This window comes from Paroedura picta, chromosome 3, assembly GCF_049243985.1.
Source record: "Paroedura picta isolate Pp20150507F chromosome 3, Ppicta_v3.0, whole genome shotgun sequence".
Lineage (NCBI taxonomy): Eukaryota > Metazoa > Chordata > Lepidosauria > Squamata > Gekkonidae > Paroedura > Paroedura picta.
In genome coordinates this window covers 10,642,279-10,670,156 of record NC_135371.1, presented here as the reverse complement: position 1 = coordinate 10,670,156, position 27,878 = coordinate 10,642,279, and the positions used below count along the sequence as shown (strand labels likewise).

Sequence of the window (27,878 nt, the reverse complement as noted above, 5' to 3'; positions counted from 1 at the left end):
GGAAACTGATCTGTCACCCGGAGGTCAGTTGCAACCCCAGGAGATCTCCGGCTACCACCTGGAGACTGGCAACCGAACTTTGGACCCCACTCCCTTTCTGCTTGGGGAATGTCTTGTAACGCCTTCTCATTGCTGCTTCCCCTCAGGTGCGGAATCTCTCGCGGCCGTTCTGCAACGCCTCTTGGGCACACGGCTCCTGCGGTCCCCCTCAGCTCCCGTGTCACACAGGCCACTGGACGGCCACTCTGCACATCTGGGACAAAGCCGGGGTCCGCTCCGTGCAGGCGGAGGGAGGGGCCGTGGTCCCCCACCAAGCCGACGGGCCGGCCGAGTCGGTCAGCTACACCTCGGACTGCTGCTCGCGGGAGGCCACGCTGGTGGTCACCAACCGGCTCGGGGAGAAGTATCGGTGCCGAGTGGAAGCGCCCCCAGCAGTCCCTGGGAAAGTGGTGGGCTCAACTAGCGGGGGGACTGCTGCTGCTGCTGTTATCGCCCCCTGGTGGAGGGTGTTGGTGCCTTTCCTGGTAGCCTGTTTAGCGCTGTAATGCTTCAGAGGACAGGTGTGCTACAGCACAGGGGAGGGGCGCTTGTGGTGGAAGCTGCCCTCGGCCCTGAGAATGTGGCATTTCAGCAAATTGCGGGCTAAACCAGTAGGCTTGACAGAAATGCAAAGTGGGGGGGGGGAGAGTCCCTGAATTCCGAGCGGAATTGTGGTGATGGGCCAGGCCACTGAGGGCCTACGGGCAAGATAGTGAGGGCTCCACCCTCTTGTCCGGCTCTCCAGCTGCTTTCCGGTCTGGACCAGGTGTCTCAACCAGCTGACTGATCTTACGTCTTTGCCGAGGAGATAAAACTGCTGTTACTTTGAGCCAAACCAGAACCGCCTGCTCTCCTCCGTCTGTTGTCTCTTCTGCTGTCCAAGGTCCTGCTGGGGGTTGGGGGGCTGGTCTTTTCTGCAAACCAGTTGGAACGTTGGTGGCTCCAGGAGCAAGGCAGGGCAGGGCAGTGACAGCTGCAGGACTTGAACTCACAGCTGCAGCATTACTTTCCCCATTTTCTGACCAGCTGAGCTTGGAATCATCGAGTTGGAAGGGGTTTCTAGTCGAACCCCTTGCATAATGCCAGCTGTATTTTGTGCAACCTCACCCACCCCCACCTGCCTTATCCTCCATGTATTTTGTCTGTGTTTATTCCGCACATGCTGGATAATACTCTTTTGATGCATGTTAGGAGTCGATTTTCCTGTTCCGCACAGGAAAACCCAGCTGCAAAAGCACATTGAAAGTGCAGTGCCCGTGGTGTGCGGCATAAGCGTCATTTGATTCCTGCAGCGTGAGCCGCGCCTGTTTGCTTGACTCCTCCCCTCCTCCCTGTGACTCCAGGAGCCCCCTTTAGCCTCCCTGCAAGGTGCCTCTTTCCTTGGCCAGCCAATGCAGGTGGGGAGACACCTTTCTGTGGCCTCCAGGAGCCTCGGCTGGCGAGGAAGATTCCTCCTCCTGCACGTATGTCGGCCAGGAAGCCGAATAAGGCCTTACTAAGGGAATTAGTTACGTCGCTCTAAAAAAGTCAACAGTACAAGGAAAAGGCGGCCACTTGCCTGTCCTCTATTAAAAATGACCTGAAGGTACCACCATCCCTCAGTCTGGTCAGCAAAGGGATGGGAGACCGGTGGGAATCCACTTGATCCAAGACATCGTAAGAGTGAGAAGGGAAGGTACACATGAGGCGCACATTTGGAAACGTGCACATCCTGCAAGAAGGCAGGCTCAGGATGCACACCGGCTTTCATTCTGTGGTTTGTGTATAAATGGCCTGCCGGTGGTAAATTTCATGTCTCATTGCCTCACCTCGAGGGGAACGCATTTTCCTTGGAGTCAGCTCATGCAGTCAGTGAACTGTCTTGTTGCTGAATGGACAATTAGGGGATGGGCAGGAATGAGCATTGCGCTTTGAACATGTGGCTGCAGCTCCATTAAATACACAGGTATTTGGAGAGCGTGTGTGCATGTGTGTGTGTGTGAAACAATCCAGGTTGGCTGCCTTATAATTTTGGCTCCGAGCTGCTTGCTGGAACATCGGGCTGAGAGGAGTAAATTAACCAGCAGATTCTCACAGTCACAGATTTTGGGGACAGAGAGATTGAGTCTAATAGCGACAAAAAAAATTTCAGAGTATAAGCTTTTCAAGAGTCGGCTCCCTTTGTCACAAGAAAGTAATGGGTTTAAACTACAAGTACAACGATATAGGCTAGATATCAGGAAATAAATTTTCACAGTCAGAGTAGTTCAGCAGTGGAATAGGCTGCCTAAGGAGGTGGTGAGCTCCCCCTCACTGGCAGTCTTCAAGCAAAGGCTGGATACACACTTTTCTTGGATGCTTTAGGATGCTTTGGGCTGATCCTGCGTTGAGCAGGGGGTTGGACTAGATGGCCTGTATGGCCCCTTCCAACTCTATGGTTCTATAATTCTAAGATCTGAAGAAGGGAGCTTTGCTTCTCAAAAGCTTATACCCTGAAAAATCTCTTAAGGTATGTTGGGATGCCAGTCCCCAGGTGGGCCCTGGAGTTCCCCTGGAATTATAGCTCATCTCCAGGCGAGAGAGCTCCCCTGGAGAAAACAGCTGCTTTGGACTCTAAAGTAATATGCTCCACTGAGGTCCCCCCCGCCCCAGATCCCACCCACTCCCAGCTTCACCCCCAAGGTCTCCGGGTATTTCCCCAACCCAGAGTTGGCAACCCCAAGGGTGCAAATGGCCTGGAATGTAGATGTCCTGCTCAACCTGTAATCCTGAATGTCCCAGGAGAACCGCTGTTTTGCTTCTGAATTCAGAGGAGCTATTTTATGCACAGTAGACTCCCCCCCCCCCCAAAAAAAGAAAAATCAAGAATTTTTACGACTTCAAGGAGGTATTTGATTGTGGTAAAGAGTTTTCTCTCAATATGGGCCAGGTCCAAAGGCCAGACAGGAGTTTTGGCACCTCCAGAGATCCCTGTGTGCGCATGCTCTAGAACTGGTTAATGAATTCCAGTCTCGGGCAGGGGATGCAGTTTAGAACTTGAATTTTTACTATATGTATAAAAGTAGTTGGCAGCCAGAATCCTGTGAAAATGTGTATTTGCACCTGCTGCAAAGAGAGAGCAATAATCTCTGTAACTTGGCTACGAATGGGGAATAGACAACATCTACCACCGTCGTCTAGACAAAACTACGCAGGTGCTCAGGGACTTTTGTTAAAGACTAACAAAATTTATTTCAGAGCTCAGTTCCTCCAAGGCATTCTAAACAACAGTATTCTTCTTGAGTACCTGGGCCTTATTTGCATGGGAACCGCCCTCCCCAGCCTCCGCCCAGTAAATCCTTTTGGTCCAGTTTCTTGAAAATCAAACTGATCTGTACCTTTGGCCTACTGATCTAAAACTCGCTGCTTTTATACAAATTATTTTTTTATCTCCTGACCTTACCTTTTTGCTATATGAGAAAGTTGTTTCCCCCTGGAGTTTAAAAGGTGAATGTCTCTTAATGGCAAGCAAACATTTTTTAAAGCACATTTCAATTAATAAAGTCAAAATCTGAAATGAAATGCTTGTTTTTTTCATTACCGCACCAAAGTATTGTTTCTCTTTTGTTGAGGGCCGGCGAGCTTTGGAAGGAGGTTAGTATGTTAAAATAATTGCACGTAAATAACTCTGTCCTTTAATCTTGCATTTAGCTTTGAACCATTTGCTATGTGAATAAAAGTAGAATTAAGCACTCAGTCTTTCAAATGGGGAGGAGGACTACGAGTGCAATTGAAGAGGAAAAACTCAAGAGATGAACATGTAGTTAAAATATAAGACAGCCAACTTCCAGGTGGGGCCTGATATTACAATTGATCTCCCTTGGACCACAGAGATCAGTTCCCCTGGCGAAAATGCCCTGCTGAGATCTTCCCCTCGCCCCCTCTCCCAAATCCTCAGGGATTTTGGAACAGAGTTGGCAACCCAATGCATATAGTTTCGGTGTCTCTTAACATTTTCAATGAGGGTAGCCCTATGAGACTGGTGCAGCACAAATGAAAGGCTGTAAGACCTTAAAGGCAGATTTGTCTAACCTGCCAAAGTTTGAATGTGCTGAATTAAACTTTTGAAGGCTGCAGCTCCCAAGGCGGTGTTCTTTGATAAATCTTACTAATCTGTAAGGCAGAGTTTCCCAACCATGATACTGTAGAACTGAGAAGACCCCCTCAATGGTATTGCAATGTGTTTTTTTTAAATAAATGATGGCTGGGAAGAGTCCTCCCACCCTGTACCTCCTGTTTATGGCTCTAAGCGAAGAGGAAACGGAAAGATTTTTAAACATTAAAAAAAAAATCTGCCTCCTAGGTAGAAAAGGGCTGCTGTAAGTTTTCATAAAGGATGCTCAACTGTTGGGGCCTCTTGTTATGCTCCTGCTAGCCAGTAGAGGGAGCCAGTGACTCATGGAAGTGGATTGTTTCTGCTATTAGCGAGAGAAGGAAGGAATCCATAAAAAGGAAAAAAAATCCAGCGAAAATCCCCAGGTTTATTCAACACCATACCAGAGATCAAATCTAAAAATACTGTTTGGCAATAGAGGTGCTACTTCTCGCCTTTCAGCGCTGTCCATGGTCACAAAAATAGTTGCTCATTTGGTATTTTTTTCTTTTTGATAGCTGATAATTTTACTGAACTGCTTCCAGTTTGTTACCAGATGGATTTCAAATGGAACCCAAAAAGGGGCAGGCTGTCCCTAATTCATGCCTGTTGTGGAAACAGCTAGAAGATCATGACCATTTCAGAGAAAACCCAAACCGGAAAGAGTCACTGGGGTCAAAAATGAGATTGACCTAAAAGCCCAACCAGATTTTTCAGGACAAAATTTGAGTCCAATGGCACCTTTAGGACCAACCAAATTTTATTCAAGGTATGCGCTTTCATATGCAGGAAGTGTGCCTGCACATGAAAGCGCACACTTTGAATAAAACTTGGAAAGTCTTAAAGGTACTGCTGGACTCAGATTTTGTTCTGCTGCTTCAGACCAACATGGCGACCCACCTAAATCTAAGACTTTTCAGGGTATGAGGTTTGAAGAGCTAAAGCCCAATCGAGGGACTTTCAAACTCGTACCTAGAAAATCATAACTTTTGAAGAATAAAGGACACCTCGATGTAATGGGCCTTCGGAAAAGGGAAATGTCCCCCTACAGCTAGGAAAAGGATTCAAAACCAGCTGAGCGGCCTGAGAACATGGAGATGCACTAGTATCCTTGCTCCTGCACAAAGAATGCTCTGGCAACTTCCGTTCCCTGGACTAGAATGGGACTGACAGCAGTGCCTGGAAGCACGGCTGAAGAACAAGATGACTGAAATGGCTGCTTATTAAAAATGCTGTAAAAACAGCAGCGACGAGGCCTAGACGGAGGCGGTCTACAGGCAGGTGTAGTCCCTGCAGGAAGGTCTTATTTTGGCGGCATGAAGGAACTAATATCACACAACCTCTAGGGGGCAGTGTGCAGTTAAGGACACAGGGGGAAGTGATGTCAGCCGATGAGATGCCACGGTGTGGGTCCCGGAAGACTGCAAGAGTGCAATTGTGTGGCTGTGTTTCAAATTTTACACCTTAATGTTGTTGTTGTTAGGTGCGAAGTCATGTCCGACCCATCGCGACCCCATGGACAATGATCCTCCAGGCCTTCCTGTCCTCCACCATTCCCCAGAGTCCATTTAAGTTTGCACCTACTGCTTCAGTGACTCCATCCAGCCACCTCATTCTCTGTCGTCCCCATCTTCTTTTGCCCTCAATCGCTCCCAGCATTAGGCTCTTCTCCAGGGAGTCCTTCCTTCTCATGAGGTGGCCAAAGTATTTGAGTTTCATCTTCAGGATCTGGCCTTCTAAGGAGCAGGCAGGGCTGATCTCCTCTAGGACTGACCGGTTCGTTCGCCTTGCAGTCCAAGGGACTCCCAAGAGTCTTCTACACCTTAATACCAAATCCTAAACTGTTAAAATTGGTGTTCTAGGCCCTTCCAAGCTTGGGAGAAATTTCTAGCTGTGTTGGCAGATCAGGAGTAGGACAGATTCTGAGCAGATCAGGAGTAGGACAGATACCCTCTGGTTATAAATCTACAGAGCAATCCGGTGTCCGAGAAAATCTTCAGCCCAGCCTCCAAATAGTTTAGGCAGCTATGCCACCTGAGAACAATTCTACATGTTTTCTTTTAGGTATATCTTGTTTTCTGAACATGCACAATTTCAATTTGTGCTCTTGCAAAATTAGGATGGGGGGAGAGGGAGGGCACAAGACAGGGAATCAAATCCCTGTCCACAAATCCAGTATAGCGACGGGACGCTGGCGTAAAAGAGATGATGATAGCAAACTGCTTGCATGGAAAAGAGATGCTAGAAATACCGATTGTCCTTTTGGCCCCAGATTCTGCCGAGGAAATGACCTCACAGGAGGCGTAGCCAGGGGAGATAGTGTTTGATAAATATCAAGTGGGGGTGGGGGCTTCATGTTCAGCTCCAGGAGGAAGTGACCTCGATGGTCAGATAAAGGTGGATTCCTTGTGGCTGGGGAGGCGGTAGCCCCGGATCTCTTTCAGCTGCTTGCAGAGGGCTGCTTTCTCTTGCTCCAGCTGGGCAATGCGGTCGCTTTTCTCAGACACTTCCTGTGGACCAGGCAGACATCAAGGATTGTGGTCAGGAGCACTGGGAGTCATCACAGCCCCACCCGTCCCAAGAGAACCCCTCCTGACCTCTCTCAGCCCACCCAGACTGAACCCCAAACATATTACATCAGAAAGCTAGCTAGTAGTGGTTAAGAGCGGTGACCTCAAATCTGGTGTTTGATCCCTGACTTCTCCGCATGCTGCCTTGGGCTCTTCACAGTTCTCAGAGCACTCTCAGCTTCACCTACCTCACGGGGTGTCTTGCTCTGTTGGTGGAAAGCTCTGACAGGACTGCTCTGTGAGAACAGGTTTAACAGGACTGTGACTAGCCCAAGATCACCCAGTTGGCTGCATGTGGGGAAGGAGTGGAGAATGAAACTCGGCCATTCAGATTAGAGGCCACCATTCTTAACCATGACACCACGAGAGGTAAATGTGGGCTACGTTTCCGAGGGTCAGTCTGGTTCCTTCAAATGACGCCCTAGGTCAAGGCTCTAAGAGGTTGCCTCCCAATCAGGCTAGCCCCATGGGACCCCTTGGGGCTGGTTCTGATCTTGCCTATTAACAACGCGATGAAGCACTTACCAGTTTTTCCATAAAAAGAAAGGCCAGGTCGTGTTTACCTTGATCAACAGGTGGTTCTGTTCCTTAAGGACATGGACTGCCTGGTGGTGAAACTCCTTTCCTGGCGGATAAAGCGGGACACCAAACCCGCTGGGCGGGGCCTCTGGCTAGAGAAGAAGAAAACCTAAATGACTTATCTGAACGGGAATAAGCCCAGATCATTCAGGGTGCTTCCCAGAGGGTTCGAGATTCGAACCTCAGTTGTCCTAGTCCATCACTTTGACCAACCCTGGTTCTTACGTAAGATGCTCGGGTCAAGCGGACTTTCAGAGCTGACCTTGACAGGTGGGGCTGTCATTGCACCTAGCCTCCCTTCGGCACTACTTACGCAGCCTTGGAATGGCACATGAACACGTTGATTCTGGCTCGTCTCATCCCCATGACTCCTTGCCACTCCTCATGGGTTACTTCCATACGGATGCCCTCTGCATCCATGTCATAGAATCACAGAGTTGGAAGGGACCTCCTGGGTCATCTAGTCCTACCCCCTGCACTATGCAGGACACTCACATCCCAATCGCTCATCTACTGTAATCTGCCGCCCCCTTGAACCTTCACAGAATCAGGCTCTCTGTCAGATGGCTATCGCCAAAGATGGAGAACCCACCACCTCCCGAGGAAGCCTGTTCCACTGTTCTGCTGCTTTAGATCAGGGGTAGTCAAACTGCGGCCCTTCAGATGTCCATGGACTACAATTCCCAGGAGCCCCTGCCAGCGAATGCTGGCAGGGGCTCCTGGGAATTGTAGTCCATGGACATCTGGAGGGACACAGTTTGACTACCCCTGCTTTAGATCAACACAGCTACCCGCCTGGATCTGTCTACACTAAGATGACCTTTGTCTTCTAGGTCTACTTTTTTTGCCCTCTTCCCATATTTTGGTGATATCTTTCTGAGTCCTCCTCACCTTTCCAGGAGAGGTGAGCAAGTTTTTCAAGCACATATTCACTTCCTGGATCTTAGCGAGCAGCAGGCAGCTTTGGTTGGAGTAGGATTCTGGAAAATAGTTCTGTGAAGGTGCGAAACAGAGGTAGAGAAATCTAGAACTCAGATCCAATTCTAGCCAAAGTTTTGGGGTTGAGGAAGATGATAGAAAGGGGGAGCTTGGGTGTTTCATATAGAACACATTCATTGCTTACAAAACTGCATAAGGTAAAGGTAAAGGTATCCCCTGTGCAAGCACCGAGTCATGTCTGACCCTTGGGGTGACGCCCTCTAGCGTTTTCTTGGCAGACTCAATACGGGGTGGTTTGCCAGTGCCTTCCCCAGTCATCACCGTTTACCCCCCAGCAAGCTGGGTACTCATTTTACCGACCTCGGAAGGATGGAAGGCTGAGTCAACCTTGAGCCGGCTGCTGGGATTGAACTCCCAACCTCATGGGCAGACAGATTCAGATAGCATATCGCTGCCTTACCACTCTGCGCCACAAGAGGCTCTACAAAACTGCATGGGTTTATTTAAATCAAACAAAGCAGTTATATGTTCTAGCTGGTCTTTTGGCCCTGGAAAACGGCTTCCTGCTGTGCTGTTGGTTTTTTAAAGGTAAAGGTAAAGGTATCCCCTGTGTAAGCACAGAGTCATGTCTGACCCTTGGGGTGACACCCTCCAGCGTTTTCATGGCAGACTCAATACGGGGTGGTTTGCCAGTGCCTTCCCCAGTCATTACCGTTTACCCCCAAGCACCAAGCTGGGTACTCATTTTACCGACCTCGGAAGGATGGAAGGCTGAGTCAACCTTGAGCCGGCTGCTGGGATCAAACTCCCAGCCTCGTCAGAGCTTCAGGCAGCATGTCGGCTGCCTTACCACAAGAGGCTCCCAGAAAAAATATAAACATACTTAAAATAGGGGAAGGAGATCAGGGTATAAATCAGCCTTCCTCAACTTTTTTACCATTGAGAAACCCCAGAAAGTGGTCATCATGCAGAATAGGGTGGGGAAGCAGAGCCCACCTGCGCCACCCCCTCCCCTTCCCACCCTCTCCAAGGCCTATCATTGGCCACTTTGGAAGGGAGGGGCAGAAACCTTTCACGAAACCCTGGATGAGAAAGCCTGGTAGAAATAACTAAAACTCTGTCTGTAGTCCCTCACCCAGATCATTGTTGTGTCTATCAATTGGCCTGATGTATTTACACTCCGGCGCACCTGGTGAAGTCAGCTCTGAGTCACTAAAGCTAATATTGAAATACACTCCGTTAGGCTTGAAGGTACTGCAGAGCAGGGGTAGTCAACCTGTGGTCCTCCAGATGTCCATGGACTACAATTCCCATGAGCCCCTGCCAGCATTTGCTGGCAGGGGCTCATGGGAATTGTAGTCCATGGACATCTGGAGGACCACAGGTTGACTACCCCTGCTGCAGAGCATTCAGACTGCATTTCTGCTGCCTTACCACTCTGCGCCACAAGAGGCTCTAGTAGTTTGGCATTTTAAAGGGAAACAAATGCCCATCCTTCAAAAACACTCCTGAAATTGTGGGTCATGCTGTTGCTCAGGGATCTTTGCAATTAGCCCAGGCTGAAGATGGGCCTTGGGACATAGAACTGGCCTTCTCTTTGGTTCCTGGGAAGCCCTTGGCACTTGACAAACCCCACCCAAAAAGCAAACAGAGGAAGCGCAGATTCCACGAGAGGCAGATCTGTTCCTCCACGTTGCTCCCAGGGCCAGTACTCACTGTGTCAGTCCCCATCTGCTTCTGACGCCTCTGGGCTTCCAGGAGGTGGTGCTGGAACCAGTCCCGCACCTGGTTGACCATCTCCAAGCCTTGCAACAAAGCATCTCGCTCCCGTTCCAGCTCCTGCATCCGCTTCAGCTGCAAGACAGGGCAGAGAATCCGGATTTGTAGAGAGGGCTCTGTTCCGCCCTTGCCTTCTTCAGTTCATAGTTACTGAGATTAGGAAGCCAGAAACAACAGCACTTGCTGACCATAACATAGACGCTGAGCCTGCATGCAGCATGGTGTCGTGGTTAAGAGCGGCAGCTTCTAATCTGAGGTGCTGGGTTTGATTCCCCGCTCCTCCACATGCAGCCAGCTGGGTGACCTTGGGCCAGTCATAGTCCTGTTAGAGCTGTTCTCACAGAGCACTCCACATAGGGTATATGTTGTGGGGAGAGGAAGGAAAGATGACCGTAAGCCGCTTGGAGACTCCTTCGGGTGGAATATAAAAAACAGCTTATACCCGGAATAGGCTGATCCTGCATTGGCCAGGGGGTTGGACTAGATGGCCCCTCCCAACTCTATGATTCAGATACAGATGGCCTTTAATGACATAACAATATGATCCTATAATAAAAGTTTATGGTTCTTAAAGGTGCAGCTGGATTCAATTTCAGTCAAAATTTTGGATCTGAGAAAGACAGTAGAAAGTGGGAACTTGGGCATTTCACATTCAACACATTTACTGCTTATAAAATTGTGTGGGTTTATTTTAATCAAACACAACATTGATGTACGGTGCCAAATAAAATTATATTCATCTTTAAGTATTTGAAAGGTTGTCATTTGGAGGAGGGCAGGATGCTGTTTTCGTTGGCTTCAGAGGAGAGGACACGCAGTAATGGGTTTAAACTACAAGTACAACGATATAGGCTAGATTTCTGGAAAAAAATTTTCACAGTCAGAGTAGTTCAGCAGTGGAATAGGCTGCCTAAGGAGGTGGTGAGCGCCCCTCACTGGCAGTCTTCAAGCAAAGGTTGGATACAAACTTTTCTTGGATGCTTTAGGATGCTTTTGGCTGATCCTGCATTGAGCAGGGAGTTGGACTAGATGGCCTGTATGGCCCCTTCCAACTCTATGATTCTAGGATTCTATGTTAAGCCCCAGTTTGCAATACCCTGAAACTTTAAGATGGGCAGAAGCTTCCTAAATGAGTGAGGGATGCCTTGACCGGAAACAAAGCACATCAACTTTTCAGGACAGTCTGAGTAGCAAAGAAGGGACATTGCCTGGAGGCAGACAGTTCCCTGGTTTGTGCCCAAGTCAATTTAGGCAGGAGGAAGAAGGCCACGGACACCTTCTGGAGCTCCCACGGACCCCTGGTTGGGAATCCCTGGGCTAGTTCCTTGCGCTGTGCTGGCAGCTGCTGCTGAAGCAAAATTTTACAAAATCTGCACAGCCAATCAATAGTTAACCAGAAGCATTGCTGGGCATGATGGTGCCCATGGGGAACCCCTTCCCTGCAGGAGCACTAGGAGTCAGTAGCAACAGCACTTTTCTCACACACGCACAGACCCTTCCGAAATGAAATATGCCTCACATTATTGCAAGAGCAGCATGCAATCACTGCAGGGTGGCATCTCTGGAACAGAATTTCAAAGCAAGGCATCGTCACGGAGAAGTCCTTCTAGGGCTGCCAGGTATCCCCTGGCCACTGGCCTAGTGTGGGGACGGGAAGGGTTACCAGGTCCAGGTTGGGGGAAACATTGAGTGATTATGGAGGAGAGCCTGGAGAGGCCAGGGCCTCCCCCCTCCAAAGAAGCGATTTTGACCATGGAAAGGAATCTCTGTAGTCTGGAGATGAGCTGTCACTCCTGGGGATCCCAAGGTCCCACCTGGAGGTTGGCATCCCTAAGCTCTTTCCCTGAACAGCAGCTGTGGCCTGGACACACGTCCAGGGGTAGAGATGCCAGCCTCTAGGTGGAACCTGGGAGGGGAAATCCTCTGGAATTATAGCTCATCTCCAGGCGTCAGAGATCATTTCCCCTGGAGAATATGGCTGCTTAGCTCCTGGGAGAGATCAGCACCTTGACGGACCTTAATCAGTTCCGCAGGGCCTGTCAGATGGATCTGATCTACCGAGCTTATGGTTGAGGCCACCAAACAGTTGGCTTCGCCACTAGGGGGAGGAGAAGAAGTTGGGAGAACAGCTCCCTGCTAGAGCACTTCTGTGCCTGAAAATTTTAGAGGGGGGTATTTGTATACTGTAGTGATTTTACATCACAGAATCACAGAATCATAGAGTTGGAAGGGGCCACACAGGCCATCTAGTCCAACTCCCTGCTCAACACAGGATCAGCCCAAAGCATCCTAAAGCATCCAAAAAAAGTGTGCATCCAATGTTTTAAACAGGTATGTGGGTCTTTTTAGAGGAGATGACTGAGAGGGGATCTGATAACCATCTTCAAGTATCTAAAAGGCTGCCTTGTAGAGGATGGAGCAGAGTTTTTCTCTCTTGCCACGGAAGGGCGGACCAGAACCAAGGGGATGAAATTAATTCAAAAGAAATTCTGTCTAAACATCCGGAAGAAGTCCCTGACAGTTTCTCAGTGGAACAGGCTTCCTCGGGAGGTGGTGGGTTCTCCATCATTGGAGATTTTTAAACAGAGGCAAGATAGCCATCTGATAGAGAGTCTGATTCTGTGAAGGTTCAAGTGGGTGGCTGGTTACAGTGGATGAGCGATAGGGTTGTGAGTGTCCTGCATAGTGCAGGGGGTTGGACTAGATGACCCAGGAGTTCCCTTCCAACTCTATGATTCTACTGTTGTTTCCCACCCTGTTTTGGAAGGGCGGTTAAAAATAAAAAAATATATAATATTATTATTAGAAGGTGAGCTGCACAGCATTATTCTCCGCTGAGGTCCCTCCCTGCTTCACTCCCGAAGTCTCCAGGAATTCCCTAACCTGGAGCTGGCAACCCTAACCAGAGCCCCTGCAACAGACCTCAATGGTTAGCAAGTTCTATTCCCTTGGGAGTTAAGTGCTGGCTCCCTCCTAAGGCCAGTGGCTCAGAGCCCGTACGTACCCGATAATGGCTAAAAGAAGAAGAAGAGTTGGTTCTTATATGCCGCTTTTCCCTACCCGAAGGAGGCTCAAATCGGCTTACAGTCACCTTCCCTTTCCTCTCCCCACAACAGACACCCTGTGGGGTGGGTGAGGCTGAGAGAGCCCTGACATTACTAAAGAAGGAGAAGAGTTGGTTCTTATATGCCGCTTTTCCCTACCCGAAGGAGGCTCAAATCGGCTTACAGTCACCTTCCCTTTCCTCTCCCCACAACAGACACCCTGTGGGGTGGGTGAGGCTGAGAGAGCCCTGACATTACTAAAGAAGGAGAAGAGTTGGTTCTTATATGCCGCTTTTCCCTACCCGAAGGAGGCTCAAATCGGCTTACAGTCACCTTCCCTTTCCTCTCCCCACAACAGACACCCTGTGGGGTGGGTGAGGCTGAGGGAGCCCTGATATTACTAAAGAAGGAGAAGAGTTGGTTCTTATATGCCGCTTTTCCCTACCCGAAGGAGGCTCAAAGCGGCTTACAGTCGCCTTCCCTTTCCTCTCCCCACAACAGACACCCTGTGGGGTGGGTGAGGCTGAGGGAGCCCTGATATTACTAAAGAAGGAGAAGAGTTGGTTCTTATATGCCGCTTTTCCCTACCCGAAGGAGGCTCAAAGCGGCTTACAGTCGCCTTCCCTTTCCTCTCCCCACAACAGACACCCTGTGGGGTGGGTGAGGCTGAGGGAGCCCTGATATTACTAAAGAAGGAGAAGAGTTGGTTCTTATATGCCGCTTTTCCCTACCCGAAGGAGGCTCAAAGCGGCTTACAATCGCCTTCCCATTCCTCTCTCTTTCCTCGAGGTGAAATACACATGCCTCAAAATCACTCACCCAGAAGAAGACTCGTAGAGCCTCCAGGCTCCCGAGGGCTGTCCCCAGAGGGACGATGAGGATGGTGTAGCCTTTCTGCACCGCCATTGAGGCACTGGGGTGGCAGGAGGACAGCAGCGCCAAGAGGAAAAGAGGCGGGGGCCAGCCCGGCATTCCAACACGGCAAAGGGGACCCCCACTCTGATGGAACCCTTCAGCCGAGGGAGGGTGTCTGAAGGGGCTTTTTGACCAGCTGCCGATGCCTTCCTTACCACACCGCCCGCCAATGGCCTCTTCCTTGCCTCCTCACGTTTCTTTCACTTCCGCATCCCCCAAAAGGCTTCCAGGCCCTGCCCCAAAAACGTCTGACCCAAATTCCTTCAGACCCCTCTCCTCGTTTCTCATTCCGGCCGGTCACGTTGCGCTGTTCCCTTTTCCGTCAGCCCTTGCTAAAACCTTTCTCCTCAACTGCTTCCCCGACCCCTCCCAGGCCCTCCCCTGCCCTGAGGCAAACGGACACTGGGTCTGAAACTGTTCCCCCCTTCCCTATTTGCCCCAATTTGCTGAACTCAGCACCTCCCAAAGCATCCTGGGATACATGTTAAAGCCTGAGTTCCCTTGGACAATGGCTGCCCTAATCCCTGCCTTTCCGGCTGGCCGAATGAGATTGAGAGAATGGAGAGAAGCAAGCAGAGGGTCCACTTTGCCATGGGATTAACCCCTTTGGTCTCAGAGCTCTCTTGTCCCATAGTTTCTGGTCTCCCCCCCATCCCGTCGGTCACCAGGGGGTCCCGGTAACCCTACTAGGTCTGCTAGACCCTGGCTAGAGATTTCTTTCATCTCTCAATCCACATTTCCCCCCTACCATTTGGAACCAGCTGAAATAACTCCCATCCTCTATGTCAGCCCACAGAGCAAAACATAATAAAACAGGGATGCTGAGCTTCCAGTAGGGCCTAGAGACCTCTCAGAATTTCAACTCCAGACTCCAGGGATTAGTTCCCCTGACAAAATGGCTGCTTTGGAGGGTGGAGCCTGTAGTTTGACTGAGCTCTTTCCCCTAACTGCAAGCCCAATCCTGTCAGATCCCGGAAACTTTAGACCCTTTTATGTTCATGTTTTCTAATCCTATCCTTTCTGCATTGTTCACTGGATGCCTTGTGCTTTTTGACTCCACTTTTTAAAAAATTGTATTTCACCATGAGGCTCAGCAAGAAAAGCAGACTATAAAGGAAGTAAATAAACTTGTTTTAGTATTTAGTATTCACTACCCAAAGTGGCTTACAAACACCATTCCCTTCCTCTTCCTACAATAAGCACCCTTTGAGGCAGGTGGGACTGAGCGAGCTCTAAGAGGACTGTGACTGGCCCAAGGTCATCCAGCTGGCTGCATGTGGAGGAGCGGGGAATCAAACCCAGCTCTCTAGATTAGAAGCTGCTGCTCTTAACCACTGCAACGCTCTAGTTGAATGGATACCTCCCTTCTTCCACTTCAAGTCTCCTGAGAGATACTGGGCAGCCTCCTATCAACCATGGACAACAGGCACATGTTCCTTTCCTTGATTCTTTATCATTCCTGAGGTTGCAGGATCCATGCAGAAAAACAGGTTGAAGATCAATGGGCTGAAGTGAGGAGGGACAAGAGACCCCTTTCCTCTCGTGGAAGAGGAAGGAGAAGTAAACCCTTCCTTCTCCGCATTTTGGCTCCTCCCATCTGGTTGGCTTTACCTCTAACTAGTCTGGGAATGACTTTTCCAGAGCTCAGAAGAGGCTGAAAAAGCAGAGACGCAGGCAGAAATATGAGGCATTCCATGCACAAGAGTGGAAGGATACTGCACATCATTATTAGGAAATATAAGTTATTGTCACTGCTAAGGGTAAGGGCCTCCTGGTTGAACTGAACATTTTGGCAATTTGTTGACCTTAAGGCAGGGGTAGTCAAACTGCGGCCCTCCAGATGTCCATGGACTACAATTCCCTGCAGGGGGCTCCTTAAGGGATACTCCTCCAAATGCACTCACCACGTCGTATTCAATGGCATTGGAAATTGTGTGTCTGCGTGGCTCCTTGGGCATCCGGATGCTCCGATGTCGCCCAGCTTGGCAGAGAGAGCTGTTGATGCTACGGGACCGAGTGACTCCTTTCCCATCATATTCTCCTGAGGGAAAAAACAAAACAAAATGAAAAGCTACACGCATCTACCATGTTTGTAAACGTCTTTCCTTGAATGTCCATTTACAAGAATCTTTTCAAAATGGAAACACATCTTCCAGAACCCAATGGGATTTGAAATTTCAATCCCAAAAAGTTAACATAGGCAGAAGCAACTTTTCAATGAGAACACCTGCTTTCCATGCGGAACATTCCAGATTCGATCCCCAGCCGCTTAATGTGAATCAAGGAGGAGATGATGGAAGACCTCCGACTGAGATTTTGGACAGCTGTTGTCATTCATAGTAGCCCATACTGATCTTGACACACCAGTGAGATGGCTCAATAGAAGGCCATGCGTTCAGCTCAGTGGAATCTGAGATATTCTACTATACAGCCACAGCTCCTTTCACCTTCCTCAGTCCTTCCAGTCGTTATAAAATCACCCCATCCCAAAATATTCCACATTTCACAATGCCTTATATCTTTTAGGTCACCTGGGGGTAGGGAATCCAAATATGAAAAGCCACACCCTAACAACCAGGATGCTAAAAAAATTCTATCCCTTCCTTTCCCCTTGGGTCAACATGGATGCTGACCATTCTAAATGCCCCCCCAAATTACAGTAAACATATATCTTCCATGCCTTTTTAGCCATTAAATACCTGCCCATTTGTTAAAAATGCTGTTAAGGTTCTCAGGCTATGAATATAGCTGACATCTCTTAAGTTCTGGGGAGTAGAAGCAGAAGATAATTTTCTCCGTGTCACTGGGCAGCCATGAAGGGTTTTTAAAAGATCCTTAAGGGTAAGGATGTGTCCCTGGTGACCAAATTCAAGTTAATTCACGCCAGAGCATTACCCATTACTATGTATGGCTGTAAAAGTTGGGCAACAAAGAAAGCTGACAAGGAGAAAGAAGATTCCTTTGAAATATAATATCGGATGAGAGTTTTACAGATACCATGGACTGCTCAAAAGATAGAGGTGGGTTTTTTGACCAAATCAAGCCTGAACTCTCCCTACAAGCAAAAATGACTAAATTGAGGCTATCATACTCTGGGCACGTCATGAGAAGACAACAGTGGAAAAGACAACAGTGCAAGGGTTCTTGAAGGCAGCAGGAAAAGAGGAAGAGCCAACAGGAGATGCTGGGTTGACTTTATAAAAGCCCAAAGTTCACAAGACTTGAGAATCCATTTTGGAACTCACTGGTTCCCAGGGTCGTCATAGTTTGGAAGTGACAGCACTTAACACCCACCCACAGTGTCAGAAAGGTCATGTTGTAATACTAGGGATGGGACAAAGAACAGGGACATGACCACTCTCCCCGCAAATACTTTTGGCGGGAAAACGCAGCATTGTGAGCCAAGCCTCAGATCTCCTCCATCTGCCCACAGCCTGACCAGAACAGCTGTGTGGTTTCCCCTGGCCTTGCTCCCAGTGCCTCAAAAAGGCAGCGGGTGAAGCTTTTCCTGCCTCAGAGAGAAACAGCAAGAAGGAACAGCATCACGTGCTTCGTTACTGTCTGCCAGCCACGTTTCCTATTTATACTGTCAAAGGCACAGGAGTGGGGGGTCAGTCGCAGGGCGAAAATCCCGCTTGCCACAGATTCTCATCTCTCTGGGCCTGACCTCAGCTCCTCAGCTTCATAGATTTCTTCCTTGTTGCACGAATCATGCTGTAATTAAAGCCACTAATTACTGGCCCTCATTGATTAACCAGGCCCGGCTTGGCTCTGATCCCGTGAGATTGATCGCCCCTGCTGATGGCCTGGAGACAGAATTAATGAAGAACCAACCGCACATGAGGAAAGAAAATGAAAGGCCCAGGGGACCTTTCCCCCTTTCCTGAGTCTATGCCTCTCCATTCTGCCAATTCTGACGTGATGTTCCTCTCTGGCAGCGGCCAGACACAAAGAAGGATGCAGATTTGCGTACTCTTAATAGTTAGGTAGCACTGGGAATTTCAGCAGGTCTGTTTGGAATGCAGCGGTGAGAAATGCTGCTTTTATCTTCTTCCTTACGTTGAAAGAAAAGGGTGTTGTAGTAGTTAGAGCCTCTGGAAGACTCTGGTTCAACTCCTCACTCGGCTATGGAAGTTGGGTGACACATTTTCAACTTAGCCTGCCTCACAGGGGTTAAGTGGGTCGCCGTGTGGGTCTGCAGTAGCACAATGAAAATTGAGTACAAAGGGACCTTTAAGGCCAACAAAGATTTATTCAAGGCGCGAGCTTTCGAGTGCATGCACACTTCCTCAGACAAAATGGAACAAGGATCACGGGAGTACAGATATATAGAAAAGGTAAATTAGTGGCAAATTAGTAAACTGTGTCATAGTATCCAAATTTTGCCATACTATGCAAAATGACATGAGCCTCTTGTGGTGCAGAGTGGTAAGGCAGCAGACATGCAGTCTGAAAGCTCTGCCCATGAGGCCGGGAGTTCGATCCCAGCAGCCGGCTCAAGGTTGACTCAGCCTTCCATCCTTCCAAGGTCGGTAAAATGAGTACCCAGCTTGCTGGGGGGTAAACGGTAATGACTGGGGAAGGCCCTGGCAAACCACCCCGTATTGAGTCTGCCATGAAAACGCTGGAGGGCGTCACCCCAAGGGTCAGACATGGCCCAGTGCTTGCACAGGGGATACTCTTACCTTTACCTTACCATCAAAACGTAATGGGGTTAGCTAAGTATGATTAAGTCAACCTTTCTCAACTTTTTTACCATTGAGAAACCCCCGAAACACCATGAAAACGCTGGAGGGCGTCACCCCAAGGGTCAGACATGACCCGGTGCTTGCACAGGGGAGACCTTTACCTTTACCTATGCAAAATGACAATTCTTTACTAAAACAATCAGTCCATTTGAGTTCAGTAGTTGGTGATAAAACAGACAATACCTGCTGGTCACCTTTAGATACCTCATTTCAGTTGCTCCCATCAGCTGAGGCTAGCCAGATAAGGACTCCGGAAAGTCACGGCACGAAAATTTTGGGGATTCTCTCCCTCAGAGATTCAGCTGCCTCCTTCTATTAGTGTTGCCATCAATAGCTCTTGCATATTTAAATTCTACCAACCGCTAGCACTTCCCCACCCCACCCCACGCTATTTCTCTGCTCATTTGTGAGTGCTTTGCCCCCAGAAATGATCTGCCCAGGGCCTCATAACCTTGAGAACTGGCCCCTCCCCAGTAACGTTTATGGTTCTGGCTGTTGTTTTTATGTTTGCCACCGTGGGAACCCTGATCGGGCGGAGAAGCGCTATAAAAACATGATAAACAAATACATGAAAGAAGAGCTGTTTTTATTTTGGCACCCTGCTTTTCACTACCCAAAGGAGTCTCAAAGTGGATTTCAGAACAGACACCTTGTGAGGTAGGTAAGGCCAAGAGAGCTCTGAGAGAACTGGCTAGCCCAAGGTCACCCAGCTGGCTGCATGTGGAAGAGGAGTGGGGAATCAAACCCAGTTCTCCAGATTAGAGGTTGCTACTCTTAACCACTAAACCACACAGGCTGATGATGTCATCAACCGCTCAGAGTTATCACTGGGGAGAAAAGTGGGACATAAATATCTAACGAAACATAACTGCCCTGGTCTCCAATATACCTGGTGATTCCAAATTCTTTCCTCCTGTGCTCCTATTGCTGTCCTATGATGGCTGATAACTCTCTTCTGCTTTTCTCCCCTGCTTTTTAATCAGAGTTTTCAATCTGCAAACAGAACTACAGAAGCAGACGTTACATGGGGAGTGCAGGAAGTAAAGTGTGTCCGAACTGGTTGGTCAGCTGTGGGGAGGAAGAGGCTGTGGGCAATGCAGAAATCTCCCAGGAACGCTACCCAAGTCACAGCTGATGTGCAAAATCTACAGAGGGCAGGATGGTGCGGTGCCAGCCGATAGCCCTGGATCAATTGGCAGCTGTCCAGACAATGAGACCGCTCTGGGCCAGCTCAGCAGATGGAGGGATGCCCATGGCACGGCGCCCAACACCGAGAGCTGCCAATTCTCCCTGTTCCACAGATCCCAGCTGGGGCAGCAGCTGCCAATCAACACTCACTTCTGAATCTTTCTTTCCTGACCGGCACCCCCCGGCTGCTTTCTGACCATGAACTCTACAGTCCCTTCCTCTTCCCTTTAAAGATGCCTGCCAATCCAGGTGTCCATTCGTCCCATGCCAAACTCATTTGACCTGTGATCTCACATTTTGGGGTTTTCCCTGTAAGGTCTGTTATATCCGTGGGTCAAGGACACACAGACACGGGAATTGTTGCAGCTCTTCATTGGTGAAGACTCACGATACAAGTAGCACTAAGACTTCCATGAAACCCCCCCCTCAACAACCCCACCCCCCATACATACAATTTGAGGACAATGGATGGACCCATGACTGTAAGTGATTAGACATGCTATGGTTTAAACCGACTGGATCCCAGGGGGATCCTACCATGAGCTGGCCAAGTTGGCTGCGGCTAGTCCATTTGAATCCACTGACCCCTGCGGGGAAGCCATCTAGCCAAGAGCCAAACAGCAGCTGCGAATCTCCATCCTGCCTCAGACCCCAAGTTTGGACCTCGGCAGGGCTGCATACACAACAAGGTCTAAGTTTAATTTATTTGTTCATTATTAATCTTTTATGCCGCCTCTCCTAAACCTGCTAGCGTGCATCAGCTTACAATGTTAATTAAAACAATAAAAACCAGTGCAACACTTTTTAAAAAGCCCTCCCGCCCTCCCAAAGTAAGTAAAGAGTTCACCGCGGCACTTTCCACACCCTTCCCAAAGAAAGCGGCATTTGCCAGATTAGTAACTTAAAAACTGCAAGGATGTTAGGCTGGCTCTGCCGTTGACCAACATGGGCCAAGCTTACCATATGAAGACTGCCTTGTAGATACTTGAGTCCAGTGGCCCCTTTGAAAACCAGCTTTAATTCTTGTGCACGTTTCATCAGACGCTACATCAATTTTCTTGCGGTTGGCCCTGCTGTGCACCATAAAGTGCATCAGTGTGGTACAGGTATAATGTTGAAGCCAAAGGCTATACCAGCCATAAAAACAAACAACATGAACACCCAGCAGCATGTATCATATATCATATACAAGGTATTAAAAATGAAATTTCAGCATTTAAAAGAAAAGTAGGATTTAATAGTTGGTTAAACTTAAGCACAGTGAATGAAAGTCGTCGGCAACACTGGAGACAAACCTTTTCCTAATAATTACAGAAGAGAACGTAAACTGGCAACAGTCAAGGTAAGAGATGGGAAAACGTCAGCCACAGCCCTCTCTCCTTGCACTCAACTAGGTGCACACAACCTTCCTGCGTGGACACTCCGTCACTTGTCCGAATGTAAACCCATCTGTATTGCTAGATTCATCTGGCAGATTCGGATGCCATATCCTGAAAAGGACTATTTGATTGACTGAATATTGAGGGTATACCATCAATCAATCAATCAATCAGCCAATCAATCAATCAATCAATCAATCATACCTACTTGGCTACAGCAGTGGCAGTGGCAGCCTCTAACCTGGAGAGCCATATTTGATTCTCTTCTTCTCCACGTGCAGTCAGCTGGGGGACCTTGGGCCAGCCACAGTCCTGTTAAAGCTGCTCTCACAGAACAGTTCTGTCAGAGCACTCTCAGCCCCACCTACCTCAAAGAGTGTCTGTTGTGGGGAAAGGAAGCGAAGGCAACTGCAAGTCGCTTTGAGAACTCCTTTGAGTAATGAAAAGTGGGTTATAAAAACCAAATCTCCCTCATTATGTTCAAGTTCTATTATTATATGCTCCCCGTGTGTAACCCTGTCAGATACACAGATAAATAAGCGCATAAATAAAATACAGCATCACCAAATGATAGTTTCTGTCACAAATGGTGTAAATAAACATTTTGTAAAGTTGCCAGAGCTAGAAGTGGGAAGAATATGGTTCTACGTGTCAGCCGTTGGGAATGCAGATGTGACGATTACAGGCCTGACACGCAAAAGGCCAGCTCTCTGGCAAAGAAAGGAGATAAGAAATGATAAACAGACAGAGCAGCGCATGCAAATATATCCAAGCAGGCCATGCAAATGAACCTCACACAGGTAAGGAAATTTGCCCGCCCAGCTGGGCCCTCATGCATCACTCAAATGGAAACCAGACACACCTTGGGTGGCCAGGCTGCAACCTGGAGCTTCACTTTGTCCCTCGGAATTACCACCTAAGCAGAAGAAAATACTCCATTCCGCCTGCCCCCCCCCCACTGCTTATTCAAAGCCTCACCTGCAAATCCTGCTGTCTACAGCAGGTGCAGGGGAGAAGGGCGGACAAAAAGGTCGATGGAGAGGGCGGCGGTAGGTGCTTATTTTGCAGGAGGCTTGCTTCTGTCCAGCATGTTGCCTTTCCCTCATTCCCACGGCTGAGCATCGGCTCGTTCTGGTGACATAAACAAGGAGCCCGGCAGTACCTTCAAGCCTAACGGGGTGTATTTCAATATTAGCTTTAGTGACTCAGAGCTGACTTCACCAGGTGCGCCGGAGTGTAAATCCACCAGGCCGAATGATAGACACAACAATTATTTGGGTGTGGGACTACAGACAAGAGTTTTAGTTATTTCTACCAGGCTTTCTCAATCAGGGTTTCGTGAAAGGTTTCTGCCCCTCCCTCCCAAAGTGGCCAATGCTATGCCTTGGAGAGGGTGGGAAGAGGGGGGTGGCACAGGTGGGCTCTGCTTCCCCACCCTATTCTGCATGATGACCACTTTCTGGGGTTTCATAACGGTAAAAAAAAGTTGAGGAAGGCTGATTTATACCCTGATCTCCTTCCGCTATTTTAAGTACGTTTATATTTTTTCTGGGAGCCTCTTGTGGCGCAGGGTGGTAAGGCAGCTGACTTGCTGTCTGAAGCTCTGACCATGAGGCTGGGGGGTTCGATCCCAGCAGCCGGCTCAAGGTTGACTCAGCCTTCCATCCTTCCGAGGTTGGTAAAATGAGCTTGCTGGGGGGTAAAATGGTAATGACTGGGGAAGGCACTGGCAAACCACCCCGTATTGAGTCTGCCATGAAAACGCTGGAGGGCGTCACCCCAAAGGTCAGACATGACTCGGTGCTTGCACAGGGGATACCTTTACCTTATATTTTCCCCTTATTCTGCTGCTGGCTTCCTTGTATCTTCAGAACTCTTTTGTACGTCTTGCCTCAACCAGGGCCAGGGCCTTCTTGGCCATGGCCCCAGCCTTGTGGAATGAGCTGCCAGTCAAGACCCTGCCCCTGACAGAACTACCTAAGTTCTGCAGAGCCTGCAAAACATCCCTCTTCTGCCAGGCCTTTGGTTGAGACCAGAACAAACTAGCACTCCATGAAATCTACCTCTCTCCCTCTGTCTCTGGGTTTCCTCCCACTGAGTTGGAAGAACATGTTGTCCACATATTAAAACTAAATAATAATAAGCTGCAAACACACAACAGGCAGTAAAATGACATTGGGACCATGTAACAGGAATAGGTAGGCAGTGCTGTAACCGCATTAGTATCCAGGTCAGGACCACAGGGCAGGAGACCAAAGGAGCAGTAGGCAAAAACACACATTTGCATGCAAGCAAGCAAGCCAAGAACCAGGAGGTGTGAAACAAGCCAGAGGTTAGAGCCATGGAGGAGTCCTCTCTCATCAAACATCAACCTCATTTCCCTGTCCTGTTATTCTTCACAGCATGTATGCAAATACCTGCAAGAACATAACAAAAGGCTGTCCACAATATGATGTTTTAGAGAACAGGGGACTGTTGTAAATCGGGAGCCAATTAATGGCACATAACACCCATATATAGTGTGGAGTCAAGATACTTGAGGCAAGATACCTGCTACTCTATGCATCTTCCTGCCCTTTCCAAGTCCTCCCACTGAAGTCCTGATCAAAAACCCCGTTTCATGCGGGAGCAAGGTGGCTTTCTTCCAAGAGTGACATCTCTGACATCATCGTGATAACTGTGGAACTCCACATACTACCATGATGCTCACCTTTTGTGAGAGAGGGCAACGGTGTGGTCTTCCCCTGACCATCAGTTTTCCGGTTAAGGTTGCCAACCCTCCAGGTGAGGCCTGAAGATCTCCCTGTATGCAAGTGATCTCCACATGACAGCGGTTTTTGATGATTTCCCTCCAGAAATTGGCTGCTTTGGAGGGTGGACCCCATTACATGATTCCTGGCTGAAGTCCCTTCCCTCCCTAGGCACTGCCCTCCCAAATCTCCAGGGATTTCCCAATTAAAGCTGATAACTCTATTTCAGGTAAGTAAAGGTAAAGGTATCCCCTGTGCAAGCACCGGGTCATGTCTGACCCTTGGGGTGATGCCCTCTATCGTTTTCATGGCAGACTCAATACCAGTGCCTTCCCCAGTCATTACCGTTTACCCCCCAGCAAGCTGGGTACTCATTTTACCGATCTTGGAAGGATGGAAGGCTGAGTCAACCTTGAGCCGGCTGCTGGGATCGAACTCCCAACCTCATGGGCAGAGAGCTTCAGACAGTATGTCGTTGCCTTACCACTCTGCGCCACAAGAGGCTCATTTAGTAAGTCATAAACCACTTCCTGTAGCTTGTCTCTAAAGCCTCTGCTCCAATTCTCCATTTTAGGGTGGTTTTTGCATCAGGTTTTTGCTTTATTGTCATTATTTACTTGCCGTGAACTCTTTTAAAAGCTTTGGGGATGTATGCTTCTCCAAGAAACGAAACAGAATTTTTAAAAGCGACAAAACCCGAAAGCGTGGGGCAAGAGAGAGACAGGGAAAGAGAAGAAGGGGCAAATGCACACGGGAAGAGACTGCAGGGATAGACCGGATGGTTATTTATGCAGTCTAATCCGTCTCCCCTTCCCCACCTCTATCCTTTGTCCCATTAACCAAAGCTCCTTACCAGGGGGAGCGCAGATCAGAGCAGCCGGCTAAGAGGATTGGTCGTCTCTATGGCTGGGGAGACGGGGTCAGGAGCGCTAAACCCCTGGCCTTATGCTGCCCTGACCGAGTGGTCGGCCTGGCGGGGTCCTGCTCATAGAAAAAGAAGAACAAAACTCCCCATGGCAAAATGCACCTTGATCATTTAAATATATATGTATATACACTGAAGCAACCAAAAGGCAGATCTAGATTCCAGCTGATGTCTTCCTTGAATGCTCCCTGACACTCAAGTTTCTCTGCCTGTAGAAAGTTAGCAGCCCAGGGAGAGATTTTCATAAAGAGGAGCCACATTAACACATGAAGCTTCCCCATGCTTAATAAGACTATTGATCCATCACAGTAAGGATAGTCCCCTCAGACTGGCAATAGCTCCCCAGGGTCTGTGACGGAAGTCTTTCACCTGATCTTTTTAACTGGAGGTGCCAGGGATTGAACCTGGGACCTTCTGTATGGCACACGGAGCCACAACCTCTCCCTTGAGCCATTGGAGCCCTTGACTTCCCTACCAGCATTCCTCAGTGAGGTAGTCCCCCAGAAAGCCATAGCTGACACAGAGGCCTGACAAGTTATAAACTGGTCTGTCATTCTGATGGCAATTTGATCTGCAGCAGATGATAGTACGGTTTACCTCCACGCCATGAAAAACCTCAACTAAGCATTTGCACACATTAAACGTCTATTAAAAGGACATTATTCCTGGCCAGCTGGCAACCCTCACCCCCACAGAAGTTCTCCCTTCCTCCAGTTGGTTTCTGCAGAGCAAAGGGCTGTTAAAGACACAGGAAGCCATCCAGGCCTCCCCCCCCCAATGGTTATTTAGCAACGCTGCAAATCTCTTTCCCAGACAGCTTACAAAACCACAAACTATTTCTGCGTACTCTCTATGAGTTCCATCCCTTCTACTGTTTCACTTCAGTTCTCTCCCAGGCAAAGCTGTCAAGACCAAACTGGGGGAGGGAGCAACTTCCAGGTAGGTCCTGAAGATCTTCTGGAATTACAAGTGATCTCCAGATGACACAGATCTGTCTCCTCTGGAGAAAATGGCTGTTTAGGAAGGTAGACTCTATGGTACTATACGGGGTCGAGGCACCTCCCTTCCCTAAACCGTGCCCTCTCCAGGCCCCATCCCCAGATCTCTAAGAATTTCCCCACCCAGAGCCCAAAGATGTCCCAAAGATGCCCTGGCTCCTCAGAGAACTGAGAAATCCTGTCTCCACCCCTCCCAGAGTCACCGCCCTCACACCAAGCCAAGGCCTCCCTTGTCACTTACGTATCCGGCTCAAGTTCTTCATTGACTGTGACGAACTCCGTCCGCTTTCCCCCTGCCGGGCACTGGTGCCCCCTCTGGCCTTCTCTTCCTCTTCTTCAGCTCGGAGGAGGGCAATTCTCAACCCGGCCACCAAGCGGGGGAAACTCAAGTAGCCCCTGCAGGGCTCGGCCACTTGCTGTAGGGCTTGGAGGACCCCGGGAGGAAGCTGGCATCTCTCTTTGTCTCCCTGGGGGCTCACGCCGGAGCCCCCGCGACCCCAGCGGCTCTCGATTTCTGAGATGTGGATGGTCCCACTCCGTTGGTCGTCCAAGATTTCAAAGAGGGTTCGGAGGCTGCGGAGAAAAGGACGCGGCAGGCGGGTGGCACGAGCCGGAGACGGGTCCTCTGGGTTGGGGGGACGGGGCGGGGCAGCCAGTACAGCACTCATTAGAAGCCGGGCTCGGAGAGCCACCTGGACTCCTTGGGAGGGCACTGCGATGGGGGAGCAGGGATTCCTTGGCAGGGCAATGAATTCAAGAAGCAGTGAGCAGCGGAGAAAGCCTGAGACAGTGGCCTTCGTTTGAGTCACAGTGAAAATCTGGGGTCAGAAGGCCAGAATGTCTAGGTTCCTAGGTCCGCAGGTGCGTCTGTGTGTCAGGACCACCTGGGTTCTCCGGAAGGGTCCCGTCATGTAGCGGCTTCGCGCAGAAGGTCCGGAAAAGCGGGGCTGCAGAGTTTTCCCCGTCTCCCTTTCTGTGCTGCCCGGGTCGCTCTGATGTTTTGCTGAGGTCTCTGGCTTGTCAGAGCAGGAATATCTGATTGAGTCAGATTGGCCAAGCTGGTCCAGGGAGGGGGGGGGGGCAGCTGGGGGGCGGAATCACATGACCCATCCCAGATAATCACCCTGGACGCCAGATGATTAGCAGCTCTGCGTAACAAGGTGGCTTTCCCTCTGGGGGGGAGAGAAACAGAGGCAGAGAGAGGGAAAAAGAGTTCGCTCTCCCATGCTGGGTCAGCGAGGTCATCTTTCTGGCTTCAATCTGTTGTTCTTTCTTCCTTTCTTGGGGTCCTTCCTCGAGAATACGTTCCTGGTCTTTTCCGCTTTTCAGGAGACTGAGTGTACGGTATTGTTTAAGTGTCCCAAAAGGCCGTACAGAAAATTCAGCAGGTAGCTCCAGCGAAAGACGGCCCCGTCCTGCCTTTCTATTCAAGGAAAGGCAGGAGGAAGTCAAAAACACCATTTCCTGCTGGAGACCCTTGATGAAACACTGTTTGTTCTCTTAGGAATTCTTAAAACAGTATTGTAGAAAAGGAAGTTTAGAATAATACACTTTCAATATACCAGTGATCTTTTGCAATTGGACTTTCCTGTGTGAAACAGGATTGTGAGTCTGCCCACAACTGTTAAAGTGCATTGAAAGTGTATTATAAGAAATTATTTCTCAAAAAATAACTGTCATCTTATTAGAGAGAGAGCCAGCTTGGTGTAGTGGTTAGGAGTGCAGACTGCTAATCTGGTAAACTGGGTTTGGTCCCACACTCCCCGATGTGCAGCCAGCTGGGTGACTTTGGGCTCGCCACGGCACTGATAAAGCTGTTCTGACCGAGCAGGAATCTCAGAGCTCTCTCTGCCTCACCCACCTCACAGGGTGTCTGTTGTGGAGAGAAGAAAGGGAAGGTGAATGTAAGCCATT

At 49.2% G+C, this 27,878-nt stretch overlaps 2 protein-coding genes across 6 annotated transcripts in view; one reads left to right on the top strand and one right to left on the bottom strand.

The window, feature by feature from the left end:
- The window catches only part of VWA7 (von Willebrand factor A domain containing 7), a 36,458-nt gene extending 32,879 nt beyond the window's left edge, over positions 1–3,579 (top strand). For all 5 annotated transcript variants that reach the window (XM_077330830.1, XM_077330829.1, XM_077330831.1 and 2 more), the window contains one exon: positions 147–3,579. In XM_077330830.1, the coding sequence (XP_077186945.1) occupies positions 147–545 (399 nt within the window). In that variant the 3' untranslated portion in view covers positions 546–3,579. The remainder of the gene's footprint in view (positions 1–146) is intronic.
- On the bottom strand, positions 3,561–27,203 carry SAPCD1 (suppressor APC domain containing 1). The gene is made up of 6 exons (XM_077331160.1): positions 26,206–27,203; positions 15,881–16,017; positions 9,955–10,092; positions 8,191–8,292; positions 7,284–7,391; positions 3,561–6,660 (listed from the first exon to the last, which is right to left on the bottom strand). Exons 1-6 carry the CDS (start codon positions 26,630–26,632, stop codon positions 6,538–6,540), a joined length of 1,035 nt encoding a protein of 344 aa, XP_077187275.1. The 5' UTR covers positions 26,633–27,203; the 3' UTR covers positions 3,561–6,537.
- Positions 27,204–27,878: the final 675 nt, after the last annotated feature.

Excerpts from the sequence above, each read along its gene's own strand:
- SAPCD1 (XM_077331160.1), bottom strand. The coding sequence starts at position 26,632 with ATGAGTGCTGTACTGGCTGCCCCGCCCCGTCCCCCCAACCCAGAGGAC. Across the intron at positions 7,392-8,190 it reads TGCTCACCTCTCCTGGAAAG|CCAGAGGCCCCGCCCAGCGG; the intron begins GTGAGGAGGACT and ends CTTCTTCTCTAG. Across the intron at positions 6,661-7,283 it reads AGAACCACCTGTTGATCAAG|GAAGTGTCTGAGAAAAGCGA; the intron begins GTAAACACGACC and ends CCTGGTCCACAG.